This window comes from Ornithodoros turicata, chromosome 9 (genome assembly GCF_037126465.1).
Source record: "Ornithodoros turicata isolate Travis chromosome 9, ASM3712646v1, whole genome shotgun sequence".
Lineage (NCBI taxonomy): Eukaryota > Metazoa > Arthropoda > Arachnida > Ixodida > Argasidae > Ornithodoros > Ornithodoros turicata.
In genome coordinates, this window is record NC_088209.1 from 11,936,262 (window position 1) to 11,962,346 (window position 26,085).

General features: G+C 44.9%; 3 protein-coding genes across 4 annotated transcripts in view; 2 read left to right on the forward strand and 1 right to left on the reverse strand.

Annotated features, from left to right (window-relative positions):
• The window catches only part of LOC135369393 (cubilin-like), a 74,892-nt gene extending 63,734 nt beyond the window's left edge, over window positions 1-11,158 (forward strand). Inside the window, exons 22-24 of the mRNA XM_064602986.1 lie at window positions 639-782; window positions 2,479-2,736; window positions 7,736-11,158. Coding sequence (XP_064459056.1) covers window positions 639-782; window positions 2,479-2,736; window positions 7,736-8,085 — 752 coding nt within the window. The 3' untranslated portion in view covers window positions 8,086-11,158. The remainder of the gene's footprint in view (window positions 1-638; window positions 783-2,478; window positions 2,737-7,735) is intronic.
• Window positions 11,159-13,498: 2,340 nt separating this feature from the next.
• Window positions 13,499-15,236, reverse strand: LOC135368107 (serine/threonine-protein kinase RIO1-like). The gene has a single exon (XM_064601190.1). It carries the CDS (start codon window positions 15,149-15,151, stop codon window positions 13,544-13,546), a length of 1,608 nt encoding a protein of 535 aa, XP_064457260.1. The 5' UTR covers window positions 15,152-15,236; the 3' UTR covers window positions 13,499-13,543.
• A 296-nt stretch (window positions 15,237-15,532) lies between these two features.
• The window catches only part of LOC135368106 (glycerophosphocholine phosphodiesterase GPCPD1-like), a 52,033-nt gene continuing 41,480 nt past the window's right edge, over window positions 15,533-26,085 (forward strand). The window contains exons 1-3 of one of the 2 annotated variants that reach the window (XM_064601187.1): window positions 15,533-15,630; window positions 15,691-15,802; window positions 19,444-19,486. In XM_064601187.1, the coding sequence (XP_064457257.1) occupies window positions 15,785-15,802; window positions 19,444-19,486 (61 nt within the window). In that variant the 5' untranslated portion in view covers window positions 15,533-15,630; window positions 15,691-15,784. Of the gene's footprint in view, window positions 15,631-15,690; window positions 15,803-18,023; window positions 18,045-19,443; window positions 19,487-26,085 lie in introns of those variants that run through there. The other variant, XM_064601189.1, reaches the window with a different exon arrangement.

Here is a 26,085-nt window from a genome sequence, read left to right on the forward strand (position 1 = left end):
GGTCATACCGCGGCTACTCCGCTGCCACCAGCAGCTGGACGAGTGTCACTTGCCATTGCATTAATTGGGCGGCGCCGAAGTTCCACGTATTCTTAGGAGAAGGAACTTTGCTTTCCCTTCCATCAAAGTGTGGCGGTTGATAATACAGATTTATACAAAGACGACGGCAATCATACGGATTTGTGGTCGCTGTTGATGAGGGTATGTGCGGGCTGCCGGTTTTCCTCGCGTAATTAGCGCACTCCCTCTGTGCAGGTACGGGTCTTATTAAACAAGTGCGGTAATTATGCGAGTAAATTCGATAAAAGAAGTGGCTGCCGGTTTATCTCTGAAGACAAAAAGCCGCGATGGAATACACAGGCAAAGGACAGACGGAAAAAAAATGCCGCTGCCTCGTGTCTGTCCGTTGTCTGTGTCTTCCGTCGCGCCGTTTCGTTTTCAAATGCGGTAGGCCAACGTGCCCAGACCTTAACGCGAGATAACGCTTATGCAGCTGTGAATTACTATGACACTCCTGGCTCTTCATATCAGTGTCATCACCCTGTATGTCTCGCCTGCTTCAAGGAGCGAGACTCGGCCACTCAAGCTATCGCAAATTAATGACCTCATTTTGGATACGTGTGGCATGTCTCCAACAGAAAAGTTCAACTTCTATCAGCCAGAAATGCAGAAGGTGATGGTCTTCCGGTCTGACCGTGCCAGGAATCACGTGGGCTTCTCCATTCGAGTACGACAAGTGACGGACTGTGGAGGTCCAGGATTCTCTCCTACGCAGGACAGAGGTCTGTGCCAACTCTATAGACTGAGCCCATTGCCTTTAGTTTGGCAAATCCTTAGCTTTACATTGCTGCTTGTGTTTGAAATGTAAGATGAAGCGCTCGATCTACCGCCGAGCCCAACCCAATAGATCTCTACCCAAGAAACGTCATCACTTTCGCTTACCTTAGTGTCGTTGTACAAGCGGTCCCACGAAAGGTGCTTCTTTCGAAAGTTGATTATCGTAACCATTCCACACGTTTTCATAGGAACTGTTGCTGTCGTCTGCTCGTACGTCCGCTTCTGCTCGTTCAAAATTCAAATTTCCAATCTCCAATCATGAGTACATCGCGCGGGCCGATGAGTAACGCCCCTAGCGGATCGTGCGGACGGGCTCCCCTGTGCTTCTCATAGGGTTTGCCGATTATGAAATGGTCGCTATAATCTAGTAGGTCGTGATTGTGCACGCCAACGTTCATAGAGTGCCTACTGTAAATGCACGCAATGCACGCATCCGGCAGCGGTATGATGTGTTTTCCTTAGCGTTTCCTTTTTATTTGTTTACACTCGGTTCTCTAACTGAAGCGGCCCGATAATTAATTAGGGCACATTTTGGCTGCACTGCGAGTGACCTGCATAGACAGGCTTCACTGTACCGTTGGGGACACGGTTAAAATCGCCTCTTATCATAGTATCGACACTGAGGTCCAAGGGGGAGCAGGAGCACCATCTTGTTTCCGCACCACACGGGTCACGTCACTGGAGCCAGCAGCATAGAGAGATTTCAAGGCGCCGAAACGGCGGCATTGGCCTTGGCGCCGTCTGTCGTGTGACGTCATGTGACCCGCTCCAACCAGTGGCCAGACTCTTGCAATAGACCTTAACCCGAGAAACGTCATCTTGACGTTGGTACACAGACTGAAACCGAAACAAATCGGAAGTATAGGACCGGGTCCCACAAATGGGCACTTGTTCGCTGCCTCCTACTGAAAGAAAGGTAGGACCGAAGGTGGCATCCCTTTCAGGGACCATCGTATTTTTTTTTTTAATTGGATGTTAGCGCCGCGAAGCAACTGTGGCTATGAGCGACGTACAGATGTGGACAGACGGAGAGAGGATAGCGGGAAGGAGTGGGGGACAGGGGGTTAGTATGCGTCCTCGGCCGACTTCAGGGGGAACTGTGCCGAAATTCGTCTGGGAAGTCTTGGGAAAACCCAGGGAAAACCTCAGACAGCACAGCCGGCGGTAGGATTCGAACCCACCAACTCGAACCACCCACTTCAGCACGACCTTGGTTATCACCAACGAGCGGACGCCTTAGCCCACTCGGCCATGCCGCTGGTCCATCGTAATCCCCTCAAGACCGTGGCCTTCGAGCGCGACGTTGTACGTCCCTAGCTTCGAGTGTATAGTTCTACTCTACCAAACTGAGGGCGCTGTCGAACACTACGACGTCATTTTGTTTACAAACAGGGAGGTGTCCAGAAACGGTTCTGCACTTTACGTTCAACACGCGCGCGACTTCCATGCCAGTACCACAACCAAGGGAACAAGATATTCCCTTCATCCGCAGGAGCGAATGCCGAAAATATTTAAATTGTTACGAAAAATGTCGTGTCATACGGCTCTAATACGTAGATGCAAGACTTGTGGAAATTCTTTCCTGAGCCATATAAGTATATGTGTATATTAAAGAGACATATGATATTCGTGTCTTTTCAGTGGCCCCAAGGCCTCCAAACCCCCTATGTGACTACTGCCAACGGGAAGTACGGGGTCAGCTGTCCAGCCCGAGCTACCCGTCGATGTACGCACCCGACACACGGTGCACGTATCGTATCCAACCTGTACCTGGTCACTGCGAAGTGGAGATGTACTTCCACGACTTCGACATCGAAAGCTCTCCCGGGTGCCAGAAGGATTTCCTCGAGATAGATAAGACGCAGAGGCATTGTGGCAATGAGCTCGTGAAAGGAATGAGTATGTATACTCCAGAAGCGCCTTGTCGTTTCATCTCATTTCCTCGTATAGAGAGTTCTTAAAGGGAACTATCCTGGTCGATTCCGAAACTATACTACCATTTTACTCCGCGTTCGTCATGATAATAACGCCCAAAATCCGACGCGAATCCGTTGGCGTTGTTCTTGTGCAGTTTGATGTAACACACGGCAAGAGCGCCCTTTTTCACAACGCTTCTGCCCATGCTTTGTGACCCTGACGGTGCCAAAGAGGGTTCCCTAGACATTCAATAGATGGCGCTAAGATGGCGGCGGCGGCTGTTCTGGGAAGTCTGTTATGGTACCAGGTATCACGTTTGCAAACGCGGTACTGAGCATATAAATGCCGGCATTATACAGTTTATGGAATCTTGGCAGCGAGGGGTGGGGAGATTGGCACTTGGGGGCGCACGGGATGACACCCAATGAGGGAGTGTTGGGAGACATGGGATGGGCGACTTTCGAGGGACGGGATAAGCAAAAAGTAAACTTCGGTACGAGAGCAGGGTCCGGAAAGTGGGAGACAAAGATGGGCCAGGAGGGTTTTGTCTTACATATACTTAAAGAACGTGGACACGCGGTGTAGGAAGCGCACCAGGAAGCTCGCGTCTAAATACCTTACGAAATCCAGGGACGAAAAGAAAAGCATTAAAAATCAAGTTAAGGAATCTGAGACAGAAGTCTGGCGTTCACATATGGAGGGGAAGAAGGCGCTGGGACTGTACAGAGAGAGAAAGAAATACATCGCCAAGGAGAGTTTTTTAGATAATTCCCAGGGGAGCGCGCTGCTGTTCGAGGCCAGAACCGGTATGATGAGGACTAAAACGCATTATGCAAAATTTCAACCGTTTCAAACGGTAACAATAAATTTATCACGAAGAGATCTACGAAGAGATGCAAAAGAAAAAAGAAAAGAAAAAAAAACACCCCGGCCAGCGGATGAGGGGCAGCGGCCCCCATGCCCTCGTTCTCGATGCCCATGGGGATCAACCTAATACTATCACGAATGAATGAAAACAACAACAATAATAATAATGGCAGTACAAGAACCACAAACCTCGAGCGTTTTCTACACGTCTCCTTTTACCAATGTGTTGCATTCGTCCAGCAACGATGAGAAGATTTTCATGTAATAACATATATACTCACTTATCGAAGGGCTTATCTCCATCCTTCTCTTTTGCGTTTGTCAGGCACTCCTCGCAGAAGAAATCAGAGCCAGTCTTTCGATTCTTGTCAGCGTCTTGAAGGCGCTAGAGTAACGCCACACCGCGCTCGTTTTCAATGCACTTGAGATCTTATCAACAGAGAACAACGACACCCGCTTCAAAAATGGAGATCCAGTCTCAGATGCCATGACAGTTCAATACTCGCGGAAGTGCGCGAAACCACCAAGGTATATTTAAACAGGTAGCGCAACTCCCATAGACCCCTGTGTCTTCAGAATGACGCCATGATAGAGACGGTCAGCGCCATCCATCCGTTGCGCGGACTACTACGATTGTAAATAAATGACGTCAGAGACGACGTCACTAGTATGAATAATAAGTAGTGCATAATTAGCCATGCACGTTTATACTGGCCCACTTCGCTTGCCTTGTATTCCCTTTTCCGCGCCCAGTCAACAATACCAGACGAGAACACAGAAAAATAAAGCATATCATATTTAATGAATCATATCAATTCCAAATACATACAGTTATCACAGATTTTGACAACTCCAAACAGAAAGGCGTCTTGAGACCACAAAGAAATTAGAAAGGCTCACATAAGGCCCATTTCTCACCTGGAGCTATACGTACATCTAGTGATTAGACGTTTGCATTTATTCAATGAGTGGCCGTTATAGGTCCATTGCAACAAAACACAACATCGTTGGTGCACAGTTGGTTCCTGCTAACACTCACACCATCATGGCCGCTCGTCCCATGACGAAATCTTTTTTTCGCGGGCCCAGCAACAGGAGATGCATTGTTGCATTCATATCTGTTCACATCTGTTAATCTTGGTCTACAGCACGGAGATGTGAAGGTCGCTTCCTGTTTAACCCAAAGAGTGTACGAACTCCGTGCACGGACACACGGTACGGATACAGAGACACACGGATAAACACCCCCCAACTGTGTCACATGCGCAAAGGAGCAGGATACGGAAATGTACTGGAGTGGTAGATGATCTCGTATATATGCACGAGCGGGGCAACAGAAAGCTTTTTCTACATTGAAATTAAGAATAACCTATTAGTACACACACAAGCCAGGCCCATGTTGTAAAGTTTTTCTGTTTACAACCGTACTTCTACTGTCAACACCCAGGATCGCTAGCGCCTCATGCTGGTGGCCTTGCCGATGGGTCTGATTTGGTATTTTCGCTAGTTTTCGCTACCAGTTTAGATATACTTTGAAACCACTTTGAGCTTCGCGCTCCGCAGCGGAACCGATCGGAACCATGATCGGAACACGGAACGCGCGCGGGATATCGGCGCGACGGGGTGGCGCCAGCGGCAGCAGGCGGCGTCAACGCGCGGAGAAATGGCGGCGCGGCGCGGCGGCGCACAGGTCTTGTCGTGACATTGCCGACAACAACGAGCTCTTTCATGAGTACTATCGCCACCACATAGGCCCCCGTCGACAAAGGTCATGCGTTCCTGGGGCGCGCGGTTTCGTATTCGCTCATTTGCACAGCAAAATTTTTGTTGGTTGATATTTCAAGGTACTTGCCCATTTCAGGATTATTTAAAAGATAGGATAGCTTTCAATGAGGACTGTCTCCCATTCTTTTATTTTACTTTTACACTAAATCCCCTAATTACACATTTAGTTAACGAGTTTTGGGTAGTTACTCATCTATCGGTAAAACAGTCTCTCCAAGAGGACGTTTGCCTGGTCGGACAGCTTAACTGCAAGAAAGGCATCCATGCTGCTGGCACAGCTGTCCTCAAAAACTCGGTTACTGACACAAGTAAAAGTATCGATGTACAGTGCTGGACAAAAGTTTACGGAACACGCTCCGGCGCATTCCTTCCTCAGAGTGACACGGCCAGCAGCGAATGGTACCGTATAGAATTATTGACATGTGTCTAGGTAACTCACTCACCTGTTTGTAAGTCCGTGCGGTACCATTCGCTTCTAGCGTGTCGCTCTGTGAAAGGAATGCACAGGAGCGTGTTCCCTAAAAACTTTAGCCCAGTACTGTATCATGAGCATCGCACACACTGGCATGCAGAGTTTTCAAAAGTTTCTCAATAAGTACCGTAGAATATCGTAAAAGTTCATTCTGCCTATTTGGGAAGACCTGTGTTCCAACAAGATTACTAAACAAGGAAACAGCAAACCAGCTCACCGGAAGCCCACGCACGCCAGAAAAACTGGAACGCCAGGATGCAGTACTCAGTTCTTTGCAGCTTAGAAACGGGAATTGTAATCAAGGACTGAAGTGGGATCACAATATTCACATTACATCAATGATGACATTTTCATAGTTTTCTCTTATACACCCCTTCTTTTCACGTTAATGCTCAGCTTTTGGAATCAACGTTGTATAGTGCTGGATGTATAGACCCGTTGTCTACTACAAAATCATTCAGCAATGATACGATATATCTTGATATTTACGTCGCGTATAGCTGCAGAATACTCTCCCCTCTATCTTATTAATGCAATTAGCAGACATCATTGCTAAATTATGAGTTGGTTCTCCTTTTTCTTACGTGTTTTTTTATTCCTTTAAATATTACGCACCCTTCACCATAATGCAGCAGTTGCAGCTTCTCCAGAAACATTAATTCTGGGCATGCAATTCAAGGTGCGCCACTGTAGTACGTATTTATAATTTTTCAGTTTTTTTCTTGAAAAGTGTGAGGGTACAGAAACTTTTTTTTTTTTCACTCTTCCACCCTTTGCAATACACCCAGCACACTAAAAAAAAAGGCATATCATGACAAGTGTACACATAAAGTGGGCATTTTCAAACATGCTACGTATACCCCCTTTCGTACGTGGCAGCAGTAAAAAGCATAGATTGAGAAGTTACACGTCAAAAAGAACTTGTTACAAGTTAAGTTACCGTGTGCAAAATGTAACTAAGTTAATAACAAAGTTCTTCAGCCTGAAATGTAACTCGCAGTTACTGAGTTACTTAAAAAAAAAGAACGAGTTACTTCCAAGTTACTTCGGACACAAAATAGCATTACGCATGTACAGCGCGCGTGAGCAGTTGAGTTAGACCTTGAGTTGCCTGCGGAGGAGTGCAACACGCTTAGATAGTTTTCGTTTATGTCCAACAATAGACATCTCCCTGTTTGTAAACAAATGACGTCATAGTGTTCAACAGCGCCAAAATTTGGTTGAATTGAACTACGCTTGAAGCTAGAGGTGAATAAGGTCGCGCCCGAAAGTCACGGTCTTGAGGGGATTACGATATATGACGCGACCCTCGGTACTACTTTTCTTGCAATGGGAGGCAGCGAACAAGTGCCCGTTCGTGGAACCCAGCCCTCTCCTTCCAATTTGTTTCGGTTTCAGTCTGTCTAGAAATGTCATGATGACGTTTCTCTGGTAGAGGTCTTTTCGAACGCTTTGCATCTTACTCCCTGTGGGCGCACAATGGTGCTTCATTTGAATAGCAGCGGTTTTCACTTCCTGAATAAAATACTGTCTTTGATTGAATATCACGTTTTATGGCAAGAAATGCCATGAAGGAACCGGAGAAAGCAAAAAAATATGTGGACGTGAGTGAAAAGCGAGTTAAAAGTAACTTGGAACTTAACTTAAGTTACCTTGGCAAAGTTACCTGAAAAAGGAACGAGTTCCTCCGAAAGTTACCATGGCGCAAAAGTACCGAGTTACGTTACAAGTTACCGGAAAAAGGAACTTAGTTACAGTAACGAGTTACTTGTAACGAGTTACCTCGAACTCTGGTAAAAAGAGCTCGGCTTAGCTGGGCGAAGTCACCAACGATTATTCTTTCTCTCCTCCCATCAGGAAAGGTGCCTTTCCCGGGGGGTGCAGCCCCGGAGGTCAGAATCCTGTTTGTGGCTGACGCGTACGGCAATGGCAAGGGCTTCCACCTCGAGTACAGGCAGCTACCTTGCAAGTCCCCCGTGCCGTCGTCCAGCGAAGACAAGGGCACGGCAACGCAGTTGCAGTCGGATGCGACAGCATTCTGGATCAAGGGTTTCCAAGAAAACTCCGACATCCTCACAGCGAGCATCTTTGTCGAAAATCGTAACATATCGAACCCGGAGAGGTTCACTCACAGCTCCAACGTGGTCCACCACAACATAACGCATGGTGTTTTGAATTCCACTTCATCCACACGCCCTCATTTTTGAGAAGACTATAATTAGGGCCTGACTTTTTCGGGTTTTATTTTTGGCCAAATTCGGGGGGTAAATATCGGGTGATATTTTTCATTTGAAAATTCGGGTGTATTCGGGTTAAATCCCGTTACAGCATATTCTGTCGTCAGGAATTCGGGTGTATTCGGGTGATTTTTTTTGTTTATTAAAAATTTGTCTTAACATGGAACTAATGTTTAGCAATGTTATCAAACTTTATTTTAATGGACGCTTATGAGTGTGCCACGAGACCCGGATGTTTTCGGGTAGATTCGGGTTAAACCCGAATTTTAGAGATTTCGTTCGGGGGGTAAATATCGGGCGGATACGGGTTTAACCCTAAAAAGTCAGGCCCTAACTATAATGCACACTCACACGGCTTTGCGCAACTTCTTTTCTTTTCTTTTTTTTTTTAGTTTCTTAAACCGCTGCCAATAAGCATGTACAGCTCAGTCTCGGACGTACTGACAAGTTCCGTGACCAGTTCTACACGTCCCGAGAGGGAAAAGGAGTTTTAAAAGGTCACCTGTCAGCATTGCACACTGCTTACTAGCTGGTCGTCATGATTTATGCCCAGCAGCTCAAGTTTTATGTTTATGTGAATCGGGTTTTACTTCGGGAGCCATAAAATGGTGAAATCTGGCGATATTGAGTAGGGAAGCAGACTCTTGGGTGGAAGTGCTACTTGAATCTCTGATGAACACGATCAACTTTTGATTATCATCATTCTGTTGTATAGTGTCTGTGGTTTTCTATGCTTTGCCCTCTCCTGAAAAAAAAAAAAAAGAAATCTTGGTAATGCCCATGTGATCAGTATCAAAAAAGCTTGATAGCCCTGCAGTGGAGGGTGATCTCAATATTGCTTCTCCAACCTTAAAGTTCCATATTGTCTTTTCACAATTTATTTGTCTAATTTATTCCAGTAACATGGCTGTGACATTTTAGTAATACAGTCAAACTCCTTTACAACAAAACTCAGGGGACAGCAAAAAAAAATTTGCAGTAAACGTATTTTCGTTAAAAAGGATGTCCATTATTGGACCTATAGGGCTCCAGCGGGACCGCGAAAAAATTTGCTGTAGTGGTATTTTCGTTAAAAAGGTGTTCGCTATAAAGGAGTTTGACTGTATACGATATGCAGCAGAACGCATCTATCATAGCACTGCATCATGTGGAAGTCCTTTTTGTTCCCGCGAAGATATTATTTGCATTTTTGGCCAGAAATGATTTGCGGGCCCTTAAATTCGCAACAGCACTCGCAACGTTCCATTTTATGCTCATCTCACCTCAGAGCTTGCCCTTCAAGGTGCATGGATCGCTGGAGCAGCAACTAGCTGTCATAAACTCTGAAAAGTGTGAGGCATGAATACGAAAGCATGTGGAACTAGGTGTTAAAGCTGAAGCGAGATAACAATGTTCACATTGCACTAACGCTGACATTTTCATAGTTTTGCCTTATACACACGTTCTTTTCACGTTAATGCTCGGCTTTTGGAATCAATGTTGTATATGTGCTTGATGTGCAGACCCCTTGGCTACTACAAAATGTTTCAGCAGTGATATGATGTGTCCAGATATTTACATTACATACCGCTGCAGAATAATTTCCTCTCTATCTTATTAATGCAACTATGAGACATCATCGGTAAATTTTGTGTTTTTTCTCCTTTTCGTTACAACTTCTTTATTCTTTTTAAATATTATGCCCCACTTCACAATAGGCTAGGAGCTAGGCATGCGTGTGAGTACAGTTTCGAGTAGAGATGCACCAATTCCCCACTTGCACGTTGTTACTTCTGCTCTGTGGAAAGGATATTTGGCGACATACAAAGGCTATTTGCATACTTCTCATCAAAAATAGTGCTCGAGTCGTGCCATATGAACAAACGTGTTTGTCAAATTTGCAATCTTTTTTGCGGGGCACACAAAATTGCAAGTGGGCTTATGCAGAAAAAAGGATGGAAAAAAGAGAAAAGAAAACAGTATCAAAGGAGTATTGGTATGCAAGGGTTTCTTTCTGTGCAAAGAGAAATGCTGCACCATGTAGAGCACGCTCGGGTGGATCACATCACGCAGCCTTCCTTATGCCCTTTGTGCTACAGCATTTTTGTTACCTCATTGTTTACATACACTATGGTACATGAAATTATTAAGCTTCTCTTTTCAATTGCGTTTTATTTCTGATGTGTCAGTGTGTTCGGTAACTTATCAAACCCATGTCACCCCATTTACAGTACTGTTTCATGCATGCAGAAATTGTGAAAGGTTAAAGTGGAAATTTGCCCCAATCGCTATAGACATTTTGAAGAATACGCAGCGCTGCTGTGGCCGTCCAGTACAAGTTGGGAGTTGTCAGGGGAAAACGTGTGTATGCCTTGTTTTTTTTTTCTGTCGTCTCCGATCGTCATCGTACTCCTGGTTTATGGCACCGTCAGCATCATTTCACGGCACGACATACCAGGGCACATGCTGCTCCCTGGAACTTTTTCAAATGGCCTATTGGAATAAATGTTTTGGCAGGATCATTGAACTCCGAACAACCCTCTTGCCATCCCTTTTGCTCGAAGCCAACATATCACTTTGTTGTGAGACACAGCAGCGTGCCCAGACACACAGCGAGGAACATGCTGTCAAATTTCTTCATCATGTCACGTGACATTCTTCCAGCGTGGTCACACGTTAAAGGGGCAATATAAACGGGTGTATGAGGTGCACTTTTTAAAAATGCGTCGTGATTCGTTGCAGACAGTTTCAAAAAATTGTTGTCACAAAAAAGTAAATAATGGCTCCAAACCGACCGAATATTCGCTGCACTCTTTCGACAATAGCGACACGTCATTTTGACGTCGCGCATCATCAACCATTCAAAACACAGGACGATTATACATTAATTTAGTTGTAATATCGAGAAGTGAGGTCAATTTCAAACATATTCCCACTTGTCAAATCCAAGATAGCCAGTTCACACAGTACCAAAAAACCCTCAAAATGCTATTTCATGCACGCACTACGTTTTGAGTGCTATATTGCTCTGCAGTGAGGAAAACTTACACACACTGGCTTGACGTAACAATGAAACAAAATGTAATATGACGTTTCGATGCCTATTCGGGCATCATCATCAGAATGAAACACAAAATGTAATACGACGTTTCGACGCCTGTTCAGGCATCACCATCCGATGATGCCCGAACAGGCATCGAAACGTCATATTACATTTTGTTTCATTGTTACGTCAAGCCAGTGTGTGTAAGCTTTCCTCATGATGTCCCCTGGCTTTTGGTCTATCTTCATTGCTCCGCGATGTTCCCGCAACTGGTTCCCTCGCGAGCTGCAGCTTGTCTAATTGGGGTCGTCATTGGTTAGGAGAGCGAAATCTCCCCCACCTCCAGCACCTAGAATTCGGTGTTGCTATACTTTGGAACATGGTGACGTGACCTGGTTCCGAGGATAAGGAGAGACTCACGTGAATTATGCTCTTTGAATGGCATTGCTTCGTGCTAAAGACGCTCGCTAGAAGCAAAAGAATTTCATATTTGGATATTGTGAGCTACATTCTTTTTTTGAGCATAATAATTAGAGCTGGAAGTTTTCGGGAAATAATATTTTTCTAAATTCGGAGGGTAAAAATCATGTAAATAAACATGTGCACTAAATTCATGCGAATTCGGGTGAAAAAACCTCCAGTATGTTAAATTCTGAGAGAAATCGGGATGAAACAGTTAGTTGCTTAAACTAACTGTAGTGGTTTGGTACAAACGGTGATGTAGCTACATATGCTGCCAAACAAGTAAGTTGGTGCATTCCTACAGACACCCCAGCGAGGGCAATCCGCCGGGTAAAAATCGGGTTTCACCCTAAAGAGGCGACCTTCAATTCAGGGTGCAAATTCCGGGACGAATCGGGTAAAACCCTAAAACTTCAGGCTCTAATAATAATTGGCCAATGTTCGTCGACCTGTTTTGTGCCCCTTTAAAGCAGGGTTGGTAATCATATTTCTTGCCTCCAACAAAACAAATGGGACGTTTGTGCCCCCTCTCCCAGTAGACACCGGCACTTTGTTAACGTCCTCCTCCCACATATATTCTCTGCAGAAGCAACTGTAGGAAAAAGGACGCTTTAAGTGCAGTCAAAGTATAGGTGGAAAAGTAATGACGGTTTGAATATCGATAAGCATTGATTACGCAATGTCCAATAAGAATTTCTATATGCATCCAGCTTTAAAGATGTCCACAGGAAGAACATCGAGTATCGTTCCATCCCAAACTTGAAGTCACGCGTAAGTGGCAACCGATAGCACATCATCGTAGGAATGTCCTCGTGTCACGCTGACATTTCAGATACGTCTTCTCTGTGCAGTGATTTGAAACAGTTTGGATTTCAATGATTTATAACACTGACAATAAATTACACAATGTTGTCCGTGGAGCAGTCATTCCATAAATTACAAAATGTGCTGCCCGTGGCAACGGCAATCTACAGATTGAAGCTTGGAGAGCAAATTATCCCTTGGAGGAATTGGCAGTCTGTGAAATGAGTGATTTGAATAAGCCAGAGTTGGCGAAGGTTTTTCCCGGGAATCGGATGTAAACAAATCGGTCGCGCACAGTCCCCCTGTGACATGCCAGGATCTATACAGGGTGTCTCTTGTAACGTGTCAATAAATTTTATTTAAACGGAGCAATAAAAGAAAAAATGACTGCTACTTTTCTGCTAGTTGAGTTACAAACAGGTGATACTTGTGATGTAGCACCAGTTTGTAACTCAAGTACCAGAAAAGTAACGGTTGTTTTTCTTTTATTGCTCTCTTCCAATAAAATTTGTTGACAAGTTACATGAGACACCTTGTATAAGACATGCAGGAAGAATGTTTTATTTGGGCAGGGGCATTATCCTTCTCGTGTACACAGACTATATTTTCTTTCTTCACGTCCCCCATTACTTTATCGTTAAGCTGCACCACTGTTCACCTTCAGTACCCTCTTGCATCAATCTCATGATGTAGAACACTGTGTTTCCTGTTGGTATTATAATCGTAGCGGAGAGCCGTTCCGAGGTAGCGGGGCAGATGGTCGGTACTCAAGGCTAATAGTGTAGGGCAAGAAAGCAGCAGTCTAAAAGCAGTATTTCACTGTAGAATTCCGAATGTATTTTTGTCAGTTCTGCTTTCGACACTATGTCAGAATTTTTCTATACAGCTTTGCAATGCACAGCATCACCTGAAATATTTTCAGGACAGTGCTCCTGGAAGTGTGTTTGTGTGGGGGGCTTCCTGTTTAGTATGCAAGTTGTCCTTGGGGACGGCTCTGACTGTATATATGGCAATGCAGTTGTACGTCTTTTATGTGTTTTCCTCACGAGCTTATCCACGTAGTGTAGGAATAGTGGCCAATAAACTGACTACATGTCATAGAGTTTGTGATATTATTTTCTGTATGAAGCAATTTTCCCTTCATTTCTTCCGCATTTTGCCCTGTTTCTCTTTCTTCTTCTTTACATGCTTTGGAATCTTGCTCTGTCGCTTCTCCTTCTTTGCTTCTTTCACTGCCTTCTTCCTCTCTTTCTTTTCCTCGAGGGTCTCCTCCCTCGGTCGAGCCATGTTCCTAAACTTGGACCCTTCCTTTTCGACGTCATCGTCGTCGTCCTCGCTTTCTCCGGAGCCGTCGCTCTCGGAGCTGACTTCACCCAGCAGAGCTGGCTTCTGAGCTGGCCCGGAGAGGTCAGCCTTCATCCCCGTGATGGTGTGGTACAAGATTTCCTTGTTCCGTTCCTGCACTTCGACAATGTCCTTCTCAAAGTCCAGCACCTGATCCAACCTCTGCGGAATGTAGGACTTCTTGAAGACCTCTTCGTCGACGTTGTGGCGCATTTCGTCTTCCTGCTGGTCCACCAGTTCCTGGGCACGTTCGAGGTACGCGTCGATGTTGCCGTCGTTTATGTTCGGATCCGTGACAAAGTCGAAAAGCTGCCGCATCGTCATGGTCTTCACCCCACACTTCGCAAAGAAGTCCGTTATGTTGGTACAATCCTTCCGGAGGAACTCCAGCGCGTTGGGGTGGTCGTGCTCGACGGACTGAGACACGTCTATGGTGACCACTTTGCCCTCGTGGTAAAGCAGGTTGTACTCGCTGAGGTCGGCGTGCACGAGGCGGCAGTCGTGGTAGAGTCTCCTCATCATCAGGATGCAGTCGAGGTAGAGTTCGCGCGCCTTCGACTCGCTCAACTCGACGTCTTTCAATTTGGGCGAGGGCCAGCCGTCCTTTCCGACGAACTCCATGACGAGGACGTGACTTCGAAGGGTTACTGGTTTCGGACACGTGACACCCGCGCTGTGGATGCGGGAGAGGTTTCTCATCTCTTTCTCGGCCCACGTGCGGACCATCTTCCTGGGGTTACTGCTGCAGTAGCCGTTGCGGAAGCGAAATTCGCCGCTCACGTATCTGTCACGGTCTTTGAACACCAGTATAGAGGTCTTGTAGACTTTGATGGCGCGGTGCAGGCCTTCCTCGGTCGTCGCGTGATACACGTTCGCTTCTTTTCCGGTGCTGATGCAGCCGTTGATCTCTTTGAAGACACCCCTATTCAGCATTTTGAAGAGCACGATGCGGGTATTGCGATCCAGCACCTGCTCAACTGTCGCCCTCTCGACTTTGTCCCGAACGCGGACCCTGTCGGAGTCGTATTTGCGGCCGGCTTCGTTTAGGACGTTGACGGCGGAATTTGACACAGGTGGGCCTTCGTAGTGATTCAGGTTGATCTTTCCCGAAAACTTCCCTGACAACACTTTGGAGCTGGACTGAAATTTCATTATGTTTTTCGAACCGGATTGTGCATTAGGGTGTGCGGCACTGGCCTTTGGAGCCATTATAATGCCCTTCTGCGTGAGGCCCCATTCGTAAAGTTCATCGTCACTACCTGAACTCACGAAGTCGTCCTCGCTGCTGTAGTGATCGCCAGCGGCAAGCGTGTCCGCGCCGAGGTGCGTACGCGATACGCGATCACCGATTTCAGTCACATCGTCCGCATCGTCGAACTGGCCTTCGACAACGTCGTCGATCATTTCGGACAGTATATATGACCACTCAATAAAAATGAATGCACTCAACCAAGAACAGATGACAGCACACGTGGTCGACTGTAGCGCCACATGTGCACAGCGGAAGAGAAAAACGGGAAAATAAAGAGAAGTATTTTAGCGTGTATTTTAGGAACCTCATTGCAACAATTCTTATAACGTGTTGACCTACTTACTATAAATCGGATAATTTTATCTAGAAAAATATGCGATAGTGACGCTCTGCGCGGTGGTTGTGAAAGAAGGGTAAAGGAGGCAAAGGGGCTCGCCGGTGACGCTCAGTGGTGACGCCTTGCACACGCTCTACACAAGGTGACCGCCACCAATCAAGCACATGATCTGGACACGTGATCTTCTGAGAGCAGTGACATCATCACCAGACCAGATCGGCATACCGGAATATATCAGCAATATCAGTGAGCGAGAAGCGTGAGCTAGCAAGTCGGGCAAAGTAATCAGCTGAGGTGCCTGACAGCGATGCGGTAGTTCATGATGCATGCGTAATTTGTGGTCGACGTTCACAGTGCGAAGTCTTGCATCATCTGTGCAGTATTGTTTCGCGTGTGGCTGCTGAAGCGTTCAAGTCTGTGAAGAAGCTCTGCACCCTTCACTTGGGATATGGACAGTTTGCTCTTGGTGAGGTGATTCTGTGCCAAAACGGACACTTTAGCCTATTCTATTTCCTTTTTTCACTGTGGTATGCTGCGATAATCGTCGAAGTAGAACAGGCAATCCACCAAAAAGTATCGAAGGATAGAGTATGTGTTTCACGGTTACTGTTATGTAACGTAATTTTCGTATGTGTTTGACAGAGTTCTGGTGCTCAAACCTTCAAGAGCCACTTACAAAAAGCAAGGCATGAGAAGACTCAAGCTGCCTCAGCAAACATAAATATTACACGTATCTTTCGTTATTCGTCTTTTCCAACCACTTGCTTTTTAGACATACTTTCAGATCTTGAGAAAAAACGTAAAACACAGGATATCTTTTTTCTCTTCTTTCTCTTCTTTTTTTTTGGGGGGGGGGGGGCGATTGGTGTAGCTGTAAGACAGCATCCTACATATATAGTGCATAATGTCAGCCAAAGAACTTGATGATGACATAAATTGAATGTCTGTTTGTGTGGCAGTGTTATTGTAAATCGGTGTTATGTAAAGTAAATGAAAAATAACAAATGGGCTTTTGCATGCATGCTAAAATTTTGTGAAGATTATTTTAGGCAAACTGGCACAAAGTTGTCTTTAATGAGCATTTGCTCTGTGTCCATTTGGCCCGTTGCATATCAGTGTCGAACGCTCCTTCTTTGCTTTCCTGTATAGACAGCTTGCCTACATCAAACCATATTGCTAGATTTACCTTCAGAAGACTAGCATGCCTCTGGAGGAGTGTTTAATTCGACCTAAGTGTATTTCAAACAGACACAGCCATTTGCATTAAATGAGGCATCAGTGTAAAACAAATACATTTCAGCATACCTTCTTGTCACACGTAGCATAATAATTGAGTAAATGCCCTAATCAAATTGCCAAATTTTCCTATGAGTATTTTTCTGATATCCTTAGCTCGTTTATTCTTAAAACCAATTTGAGGATCCCATTCTATGCCTCCACGTAGACCTTTTGAGTCATGGGCATTCCCAGGATATTGTCTAGACGGTGCAAAAAGCGTTGACATTAGACAATGGAATGACTACATTCGAAGCCTTTGATATGCAGTGCTCCTGCGTGATAAGATTCGGAATATTATGATGTCTGAGTATAATTCATGCCGACCTGCATGTGTCACTTGTCATGAAATGTTATTTCAGCAATAATGTTCTCTTACAGATGCTTTAAGTAATTGGTTAATAATCTGTTGCATTAGAATGTTAGCACTTGGTGCATTTCGTTTTTGTACGTTTGCTAAGTGATTATGTTAGGCACAAACCAGTTTCCTGCTCCAATGCCTTGATGGTGTTGTAGGGTATTTGAACAAAAGAAGAAGAAAAAAAAACAAGCTGGATGCTTCTTCTATTACAGAGAGTGCGTTTGCCAAATTTCATTCCAGGATGACAACCTTGTTTTTTGGATAAACTGGGAAAATAAGCCACATTCCCACATTCTGGTTTAGGCTTTATGGCAGGGATGTCTGAAGGTGGAGCAAACCCCCCCCCCCCCCCCCCCCGCCCGAGCTTTCACTCTCGTGATCCCGTCGCGCCATTTTTCATCTGTACGTGTCGTTCTGGACAGACACGCTTTCAGGTCTGTTACCACACAGAGTGAAAACGAGCACCCATTTAAAGAGTCCCGAATGGGTACTGTCCTCCCAACTACTCTATGTGATCCTCTATTTGCAGACCTGTTGTGTGAAGAGTAACAAGGCGTCTTTAAAGGAACTGAGGAGAGAGAAATATAACCACAGTGTTTGAGGGCAGTAGGCTAACCATTCGGACCGATTCCTTTACGCACGCCTGAGGACTGGACCAAATGCAGAATTCCATTGTAATCTAATCTAATTGGATCCATTGGTTCCGAAACCTGTGAATAGTACGATGGTAGAACTACATTAGGAGGCAGGGCAGCACTGTAGGCACAACCTTTTTAGTGGAACAATAATGACACCCTCTGCAGTCGACGTCACTGTGCTTTGTGTAGAGAACAAAATCTAAAATAAAGGAACACGCTGCCGCTCGCTTACTTCTACTTCTCTCGTTGCACTTAATGAAACGATCAACCAATATTTCAGTTTGTGCTACTCAAATGCCAATTTCTTTTTAGCCTCAGGGTAATCAAGAAGGCAACGTGGACTCCCCATACGTGTTACAGCCTCCATTGTCATGAGATTGTGTGGACGAGTCATTTCTAATAAGCACATCAATGACTCCTCTCGGTTAGGTTAGGTAAGGGCTTTCCCCTGTGGTGAGGGACTTCAGATGCCCCTGCTTTTATGGTGATGGAATCACAAGCTGGAATCACAAGAGTGCGCAAATGAGATAAAAAATGGCTGAGGATCGTTTCTGAGATAGGATGGTACACAGAGGCAGATACAGGAGTTTTCTGATGGGGAGGGGGCCCGCCTTGGACAGCATGCTGTTACAATACTAAGGTCAATTGAAAGTCTATGTGATCTCAGTTGTCTCGCGACGTAAACCCCCAATTATTAAATTGAAAGTCTATGTAACGACCGAAATTAAGGGAGGGTCAGGACATCTGTACCCCTTCCCAATTCTGCCCCTGATAGTACATAAGGAGGACGTTTTCTCTCGAGTCAGTGGCTTGGGTTTTCCGCAGGGCAAAGAAAAGTCATTCGCAATGGTGTCACAACTGCGAAAGTGCTGGCAGTTAAAATAGATGGGTAGAAATCCAGCAAACCGGTAGAGATGTAGGAAGGGAGTTGCCTCAGGACAGAAGCCGCCGATATTTCGAACAGAGACTGTTCAGAGTAAGAAGAAGAACAGTCTCTGTTCGAAATATCGGCGGCTTCTGTCCTGAGGCAACTCCCTTCCCGGCAGTTAAAAGTATGCCAGCATGCATGTGTGTTCATTCATCTTTGTTCATGTCCTTTCACTGCTGGTTTATATTGTTAAAAGCAAAAAAATATTGATTATGTATATATTATTGGCCACAAATTAAATTGAAATATTTTGCATAGAGACTATGAGCATTACGGAAAAGTATGTGGCAGCACTTTTTGGTGCTTTTGTCTGAGATCATTGTAAGCTAGCAGCATCAACTCACAGGATGTACTAGACATAAATGGTCTACGCATATTTCGTGCATATATCTGCATACAAATGGGAGACTGTAGGGAAAAACAGGTCGTACGGGAGAGAACTGTGCTGCATGACGTGCATCGCTGGCACATTATCAGAAAGCATGGTGTGTCACAAAGTTCCTGTATATTAGTGTGAATTTCAAACGTGCAGTTGTAATTAACGTATAAATGTGCTAATGGGAAATAATAATTGTAATGAAATAGTAATAAGATCAATTATTAAAAATGACACGTAAGGGCAGCAAATTTTCTTCAGTGACGCCATCCGCTTGACACGTTTCTCCTAGTTTTGGCACATAGCTAGCTTAATGTGGAAATCTACGTGGATCTTGTGGACATCTTCATGTGGAGAGCAGCCATTTTGGTTTCACAGAGTTTGAACGCGATTGAAAAGTCTTTTATTCGTCACTCCTGGTGTTTCTTACTTTCTGTGTTTGTTGTTTGAATGATGTCGTAACAGTATACATCCGATTATGGACTTTCTGCAGACACTGTTCACAACTTCTGTTTGATTTTGCTTGCAGGAAACTGCTGTTCAGCACCCACTCGGGCAGCACTTTAATAATGGTAAGGCAATTCACTGAAGTTTGTGCCGTTAAAGTCACTGGTTTCAAACCCCCACGCGTTAGAAAACAGGAAAAAAAAAAGAAGCAAACGGAGAGAAGGGCGCAGAACATTTCACAAAGTACACCGTGAAAGCTTAAGGGGCTCGTGACCAGTGCTGTGGATTTGACGACGCAAATTGGATTCAAACCAAATTCCCGTTCCACAAATGATGCGGACCAAGCTCCGATTTCAATTTGTGTCGGCAGATAGCACGGTGAAGGCTAACCATTGCACAGAAAGATGACGTAATGTTTTATCACTCCCGATTTGCCGAGAGTGTGGGGCATACACCTTTTTTTTACGACGATTAGTGTAACCGAATGAGTGCCACAGAAACATGTACGCCTCATGATTTTAACCAAACTGGGCAGAATGATGTCATTCGGGATGGTGGCTGGCTAAGATTGTGCTCTGTGGTGAAGTTCCGTTTTAAGAGTTAAATACAGGGTTTGCCAAGATAAACTTCGGGGTTTGTAACGTAGACAAAAAAAAAATAGAGACAGCGTTGGGAAGCTAAAATACAGGGTTAGTCTAGCAAAACTTTACACATTTCAATCCCATCGTAAAAATAGAAGATGGGGCTTGGCCTTCCCCAAACTTTGAAGACTGATAGTTATTCGACCGCAGTTTTATTTGAACTTTTTGTAAACGCTATGGCCATGTAGAAAGAAATTTAAAAATTGAGCAAAATTTCGCCCCGTGCATTTTCAATGGCCTATCTCACAGAAACACAGCCATTTTTTTCTCGTGTCTGCTTCACGTTCACGTCACCCCACGCAGGCGCCGCTGCCTACAGCGATGTGGCATGTCCATTCTTACGTTATGCACCAATCCTCTTCTTCTGTATGTTGATGCCACCTGTGTGTGGCGAAATGAAATTGAAGCGCACGCAGGAGAAAACGGCGGCCTTTGGGTGAGATAGGCCATAGAAAATGCATGGCGTGAGATTTTGCTCGATTTTTAATTTTTCTTCTACAGGACCGTAACGCTCGCAAAAAATTCCAACACAACGTTAGACAAATGGTTATCAGTCCGCGAAGTTTGGGGTTGGCTAAACACCATCTTATGTTTTTACGATGCAGTCGAAGTGTGTAATGTTTGCTAGACTAACCCTGTAGATGTTAGAGGACGTATTGTGCCCCAAAATTTTGTGTCTATGCTGCCGCTTGGTCCATTTCTCTGCGGATAAATCGTGAAAATTAAAGAAACAACCGCTGCCTAACATTTCCAATTGGCTACACCTGTGTTTCAGCTCCTTCCGTCAGATGGTGAAACGGTAGAATGCGGCGCTGCGGGCGATATCTAAGCCAAGCGAACAAACGGAGCTTAATGCGGAGTAATCCTCTGCAACGCTGCATTCGACTGTGTCACCATCTGATGGAAGGAGCTGGAACACAGGTACAGCCGATTGGGAATGTTAGGCAGCAGCATTTTTTTTTTTTTAATTTTGACGATTTATCCGCAGAGAAACGGACCAAGTGGCAGTATCACCATAAAATTTTGGGGCATTAATACGTCTTCTAACGTCCACTCTAGCTTCCCGATGCTGTTTATGTTTGTTTGACCTACGTAACAAACCCCAAAGTTTATCTTGGCGAGCCCTGTATATTAAGCCATATGCAGAGAATCAACCAAGCATTTGAGATATAAAACTAAAAACCATGGACAGAAAAGGTGACTTGTGCCAGCACGACAAAGGTACTCTGTGACATCAGAAGCAGGCGACCTGTCTGGCTTGGTGCAACTTTGGAGTGAGCAAATGACGCAGTTGACGTCGGACTGCTTACAGGGGGAGATGTCGGGAAGCCAGTTGATGCCGTTTTGTATGTGAACTGCACCTGCATTGAAAGCAGTAGGGTAAAAATCTAGTATATTTCAGGTAAAAGCCCTCCTTAGGAGCTGATTTCCACTGAGGTCTCAGATTTTTCGGAAAGTTCTTCATGGTCGCTTCAATCTGGATCCGTATTCGTCGTATCGAGCCGAGTCATTTTTAAATCTGGCTTTATCAAATCCGTCACCAAACTCGTAAGGTTGACTTCCAAAACGCTTTAACTGATGCCTGGAGCCTTTAACTTTTAATGCCTGGAATTTTAGTAATGTCTAACGGTGTAGCGTGACATCTTTATTTTCGTTAAAAAATGGACACTGCAAACTGAAAGCTGATGAAAAGGTTGATGGTGGTCTCCATCGTGTCGTGGGCGACATATCTAGGATTTTCACTTTAATACAGATATACAGGGTGTTTGCTTTTATTCTATAGCTTTATTGTTTGTTTTTTAATCTGAGAATTGTGCAGATGCTATTTTTGCAAGTAGGTTACATGGCTATAGGTGGACATTCTTTGCATTGCTCGAACGTGACGACGTCTCTCTCGTTCTGCGATTCGCTTTTTTTCACGAGGAGAAGGTTTTTTCAAAAAATTTCGGTGGCCACCTCAGTGCTCCTTCAATGTTTCTATGTATTCTAAGTCGCGAGATTGGGATAGACTTTTTGGTAAGCGCTGAAAGCATCCTTCCATGTGTTGTTCCACGCGGTTTTTTTTTTTTTTTTTTTTTTCAGTTATTACAGGTTTTCTTTTTATGATGAAGCTACGAGTGTAGCATAGATGCCGTTTTTTTTTTTTCAGTTTGCATTTAAAGAGATTATGTAAATACTTGGGGGTTAACTACTGTAATTAATGTAATTTAACTAGTGGGTGATTTACCTCTTGAATTAGGGGATTTCGGGTGAACGTGATATGGCAGAATGAGAGACGGTCCTCGTTGGAAGCATTGCCATTCCAAAAAATAAAAATGAAAACCATGAGACGAGCACGTTTGTCAGCACCTGCTCCAATCACTCCCATCGCATGTACTGAAAGTCGAGTGCAGTAGGGGTGGATGGGAAGATGGAAGGCCCTGAATAGACGCCTGAAACTAAATAACATTGATAAGACACATACCGTCCACTCCAATCGCACTCGACTTTCAGTGCATTGTGCTGCTTGGGTCTGCACAATCAAAATTTAAAAAAGGAGAAAAGGAAACGGAATCAGAAAGCCGCTGCGGACGGCCGACGCGATCCTCGCGTGACGTGGAAAAATCCACGTGTCTTTCTTTCTTTGTTTCCATCTTTGCAGCTCACGCGCCGCTTATAGATGACCCTCTGCTCACAAACATGTGACGTCACGAGAAGATAGTTTCGAGGTTATATTTTGCTGTGGTGGGCAAGAAGAGGGAAAAACGCGTCGACTGATAGGCTGATAAAGCTGATAGTGGCCACCAGCATGCTTTGCGCGGTGGCGTTGCGTAATCAGTGACGCAGGTCGTCTATACCTGCGGGAGCTGTGCCCCTGTACGTCACGAGTCACGTGCCGGGAACCACGTTGCGTCACGACTCCCTCGTTCTCGCGATACCTCCTTGCACGAGCGGAGTTTTTTTTTAAGGTGTGCGGAACGGCAGAGCCGTATATTAAAAGGGAGTCTGGCCATTAATGGGTCATGCCTATACCTGAAGCTCCACCCACTTTTTCAGCTTTGCGACCAATAGAGTTCTGAAATATGGGGCGCTATCAATCAACCTATCCTCACTATTTGTCCCCGTATCCAACATGGGCAGCGCCATTTTGGGTGGCAAGTGGATTGGATGGGATTGAAATGGATACCTCACGCAATCTGCAAAACTAGTGGATTTTTGGTGCAAATTTGACGTGCGCCACCTAGGGAGCGTAAGGCACGTCGGGAACTGTCGTCTGCTTCCGTCGTTGTATCACTGCCGGCAGAACCACCTGCTGGGATAGATTCTGTCGTCGGTATGTTTTTTAAATCTACATGAATAGTTTGAATATAAAAGGCAAGAGTGTTTATATCCACGAAATCCAGCAATTAAATATAAGATTGTACAGCACAGCGCCGTTTTTCTTATGGTTTCGTTGTGATCGCCGTCTTCACTAGGCCTAACACGTCGACAAAACGTATTATTTTCAGTTAGATATCGATGGATGAGCATAAGATGAAACTGATTTCCGAGAAACTTATATTAGGATGTACATTTGCAGCGTAAAATCAGGTTAATCTGTGAAAAATTTTTGTCACGAAATCCCCGCTTCACTGTGTTTGTTTTGGTCGCCATTTTGGGTGGCAGTATGGTGTCATGGCGACCCCCTTGGTAAAAAGTCATCCAATCAGAGGAGCGAAACTGTGATTGACAGGTCGAGCCTCTTTTTGTGACTCCTCCCAATGGCCAGACTCTGCGGAACGGAGACCGCACGCGCGCTCTGTAGGTCACCTGCACTCGTCGTTTTTTTGCAAAACATGTTGCAGCGAGAAAAAAAAAACATTTCGGGGGTTCGCCTCAGTGCTTAATTCGTAAACAGGTAGACAAGAACTGAAAAGTGAGCAGTTCATTTGCCTGTTTCATTTATTTATTTACCCTCAGGGCCGTGGGCAATAAAGAGAGGAGTGGGTTAATAACTTGTAAAAAGATGGTAATACAAGCAGCATACAAAATATTTCCAAATTAGGTCCGCAGGAAGAAATTGTACAGGTACGTATATGTAAAAAAAAAAAAAAAAAAGAAGGGTTTTAGCCTATTGAAAGGGGGGGGGGGAAGTGACAGCAGAAGTGTAAAACATGTAGAATGAAAAATGGATATATAGAGAAATAATCGCATAAGCTCTTCTCAAATTACTTGACGTCGGTAATGGAGGTGATGGTACCATCGGGAAAGCGGTTCCATGCACTCCAACGATGTACGAGGAAGAAAATGAATCGTGACATGATCTCGTTGAGCATGAGGGAATGCCGACTTTCTGTGGGTGATCGGTACGAGCTTGGAAGTATGAAGGTTGTTGGATTAAAGATTATCTGAGGTGCGTATTATGAGAATAAATCTTGCGAAACAAACAGACGAGTTATTTTTCGACGAGTGCAAAAGTAGAGGCAGACTGAGGTTTATGTTTCACACCAGTGACACTGGCGGTGCGGTCGTGGTTACCGAACACGAATCGAGCTGCCCTGTTTTGTACTGTTTCTATTGCGTTTGAATTGGTGGTGTGATCGGTATCCCACATCGGAGGCTGCATATTCCAATTTAGGAAGGACTAATGATTTATACAAAGTCATCTTAGTGTTAATTGGAGCGGATGAAAAATTTCGGCGAGTGTAGCTCGAGACGCGTTGCTAGTGTTATATTCAACACGAGGACGCCATCATAACTTAGGTGAAAAAGCCAAGGTAGTACCTCGGCGTTTACATAGTTTGTAAACTGATACTGACTCAAATGGAATGCTTTTAATAGAATAAGTCGCATGCACTTTATTAGAGCGAGAAATTATCATTGATTTACATCTTGATAAGTTAAATTGCATGTGCCAAGTTTGACACCACCTGGAAAGTTTAATGCGGTCATTGCGAAGTAATTCCATATCAGATTCATTAGTAATCTGACGATACGGATGATGCAATCATCAGCATAGGGACGTGCGGTAGATGTAAGATCATTTGGAAGGCCGTCAATGTATATGAGAAACAGAAGTTCGCCAAGGACAGAACCTTTGGGGAACGCCAGAAAGGACAGGCGTTAGACTGGGTTCGCTGCCGTTTACGTCGATAAGCGCGGTGTTGGTTTCAACTGCATCCAGTCTTATGCTAATACCAGATATTTCGTTTTGGGGCTCTTGTATTGAACGAAAGGCGTTTAACATTTCTGTCTGACCCTGTCTGGTTCTGGCGCTCTATGGCCTTTGTTGCCTTTGTGCCATTAGACGCATAATCTCCCCCCCCCCCCCCTGATCGAGCGCAGTGGTTCGTGTGTCCAGAGTTGTAAAACGGGTATTGAGGTCTTGAGAAAGTTGTAGTATTGTGTCGAACTGTTTATAGTTTGGATATCCTGTTTAGGAGGGCCAGGGTTCATTTCGACGTCACACGACCGAATAAGTATAAGTACCTTGTCGAACGGGGATAATGTACAAAGCACTGAGACACTTGGATGCGTTAAACATGGAAATCATAAGGCTAAAGGCTAGAAGAAAAGCTGGGAGAGAGAGAGAGTGAAGGGGGAGAGCAAAGGAGTTGTACGGAGTAAAGACCCTCTCCCAATGTCCGAGCCTGGGGGACGCCATGATCGATATTGTGGATTCTGCCGGATTCTGCCACAGCCTTTCCACGTGTGAAGACCAGGTGCGTTCGGCGCAATGGTATCCAATCCAATGCAAGTCGCTTCCGCTTCAGCATGGCTCCGTGCATGCCGTGCGCGAAGTGTGTTTGTTTTGTCTGCCATAACCTGTGCGCTTGCCAAGCGCACAGGTGATGGCAGACAAAACACACACACTTCGCGCACGGCATAGCTTGGATTCCTTAGGGAACGAGTATTGTATGGTTTAGACTTTGTGCTGCGACATAACGCAACGACGCACAGAACTCGTATGAGACACCGTTTGTAACGCGCTAGGCCTACAGTATTGATCATGGCGGCTCCCATGTTGAGATGCCCCCCCTCGCTGACTTGGTTTCTAGTTATTATGAGAGTTCAATGGCATTCAATTAATAAGACATAAGCACAATGCAAGGGCAGTGCGGCTC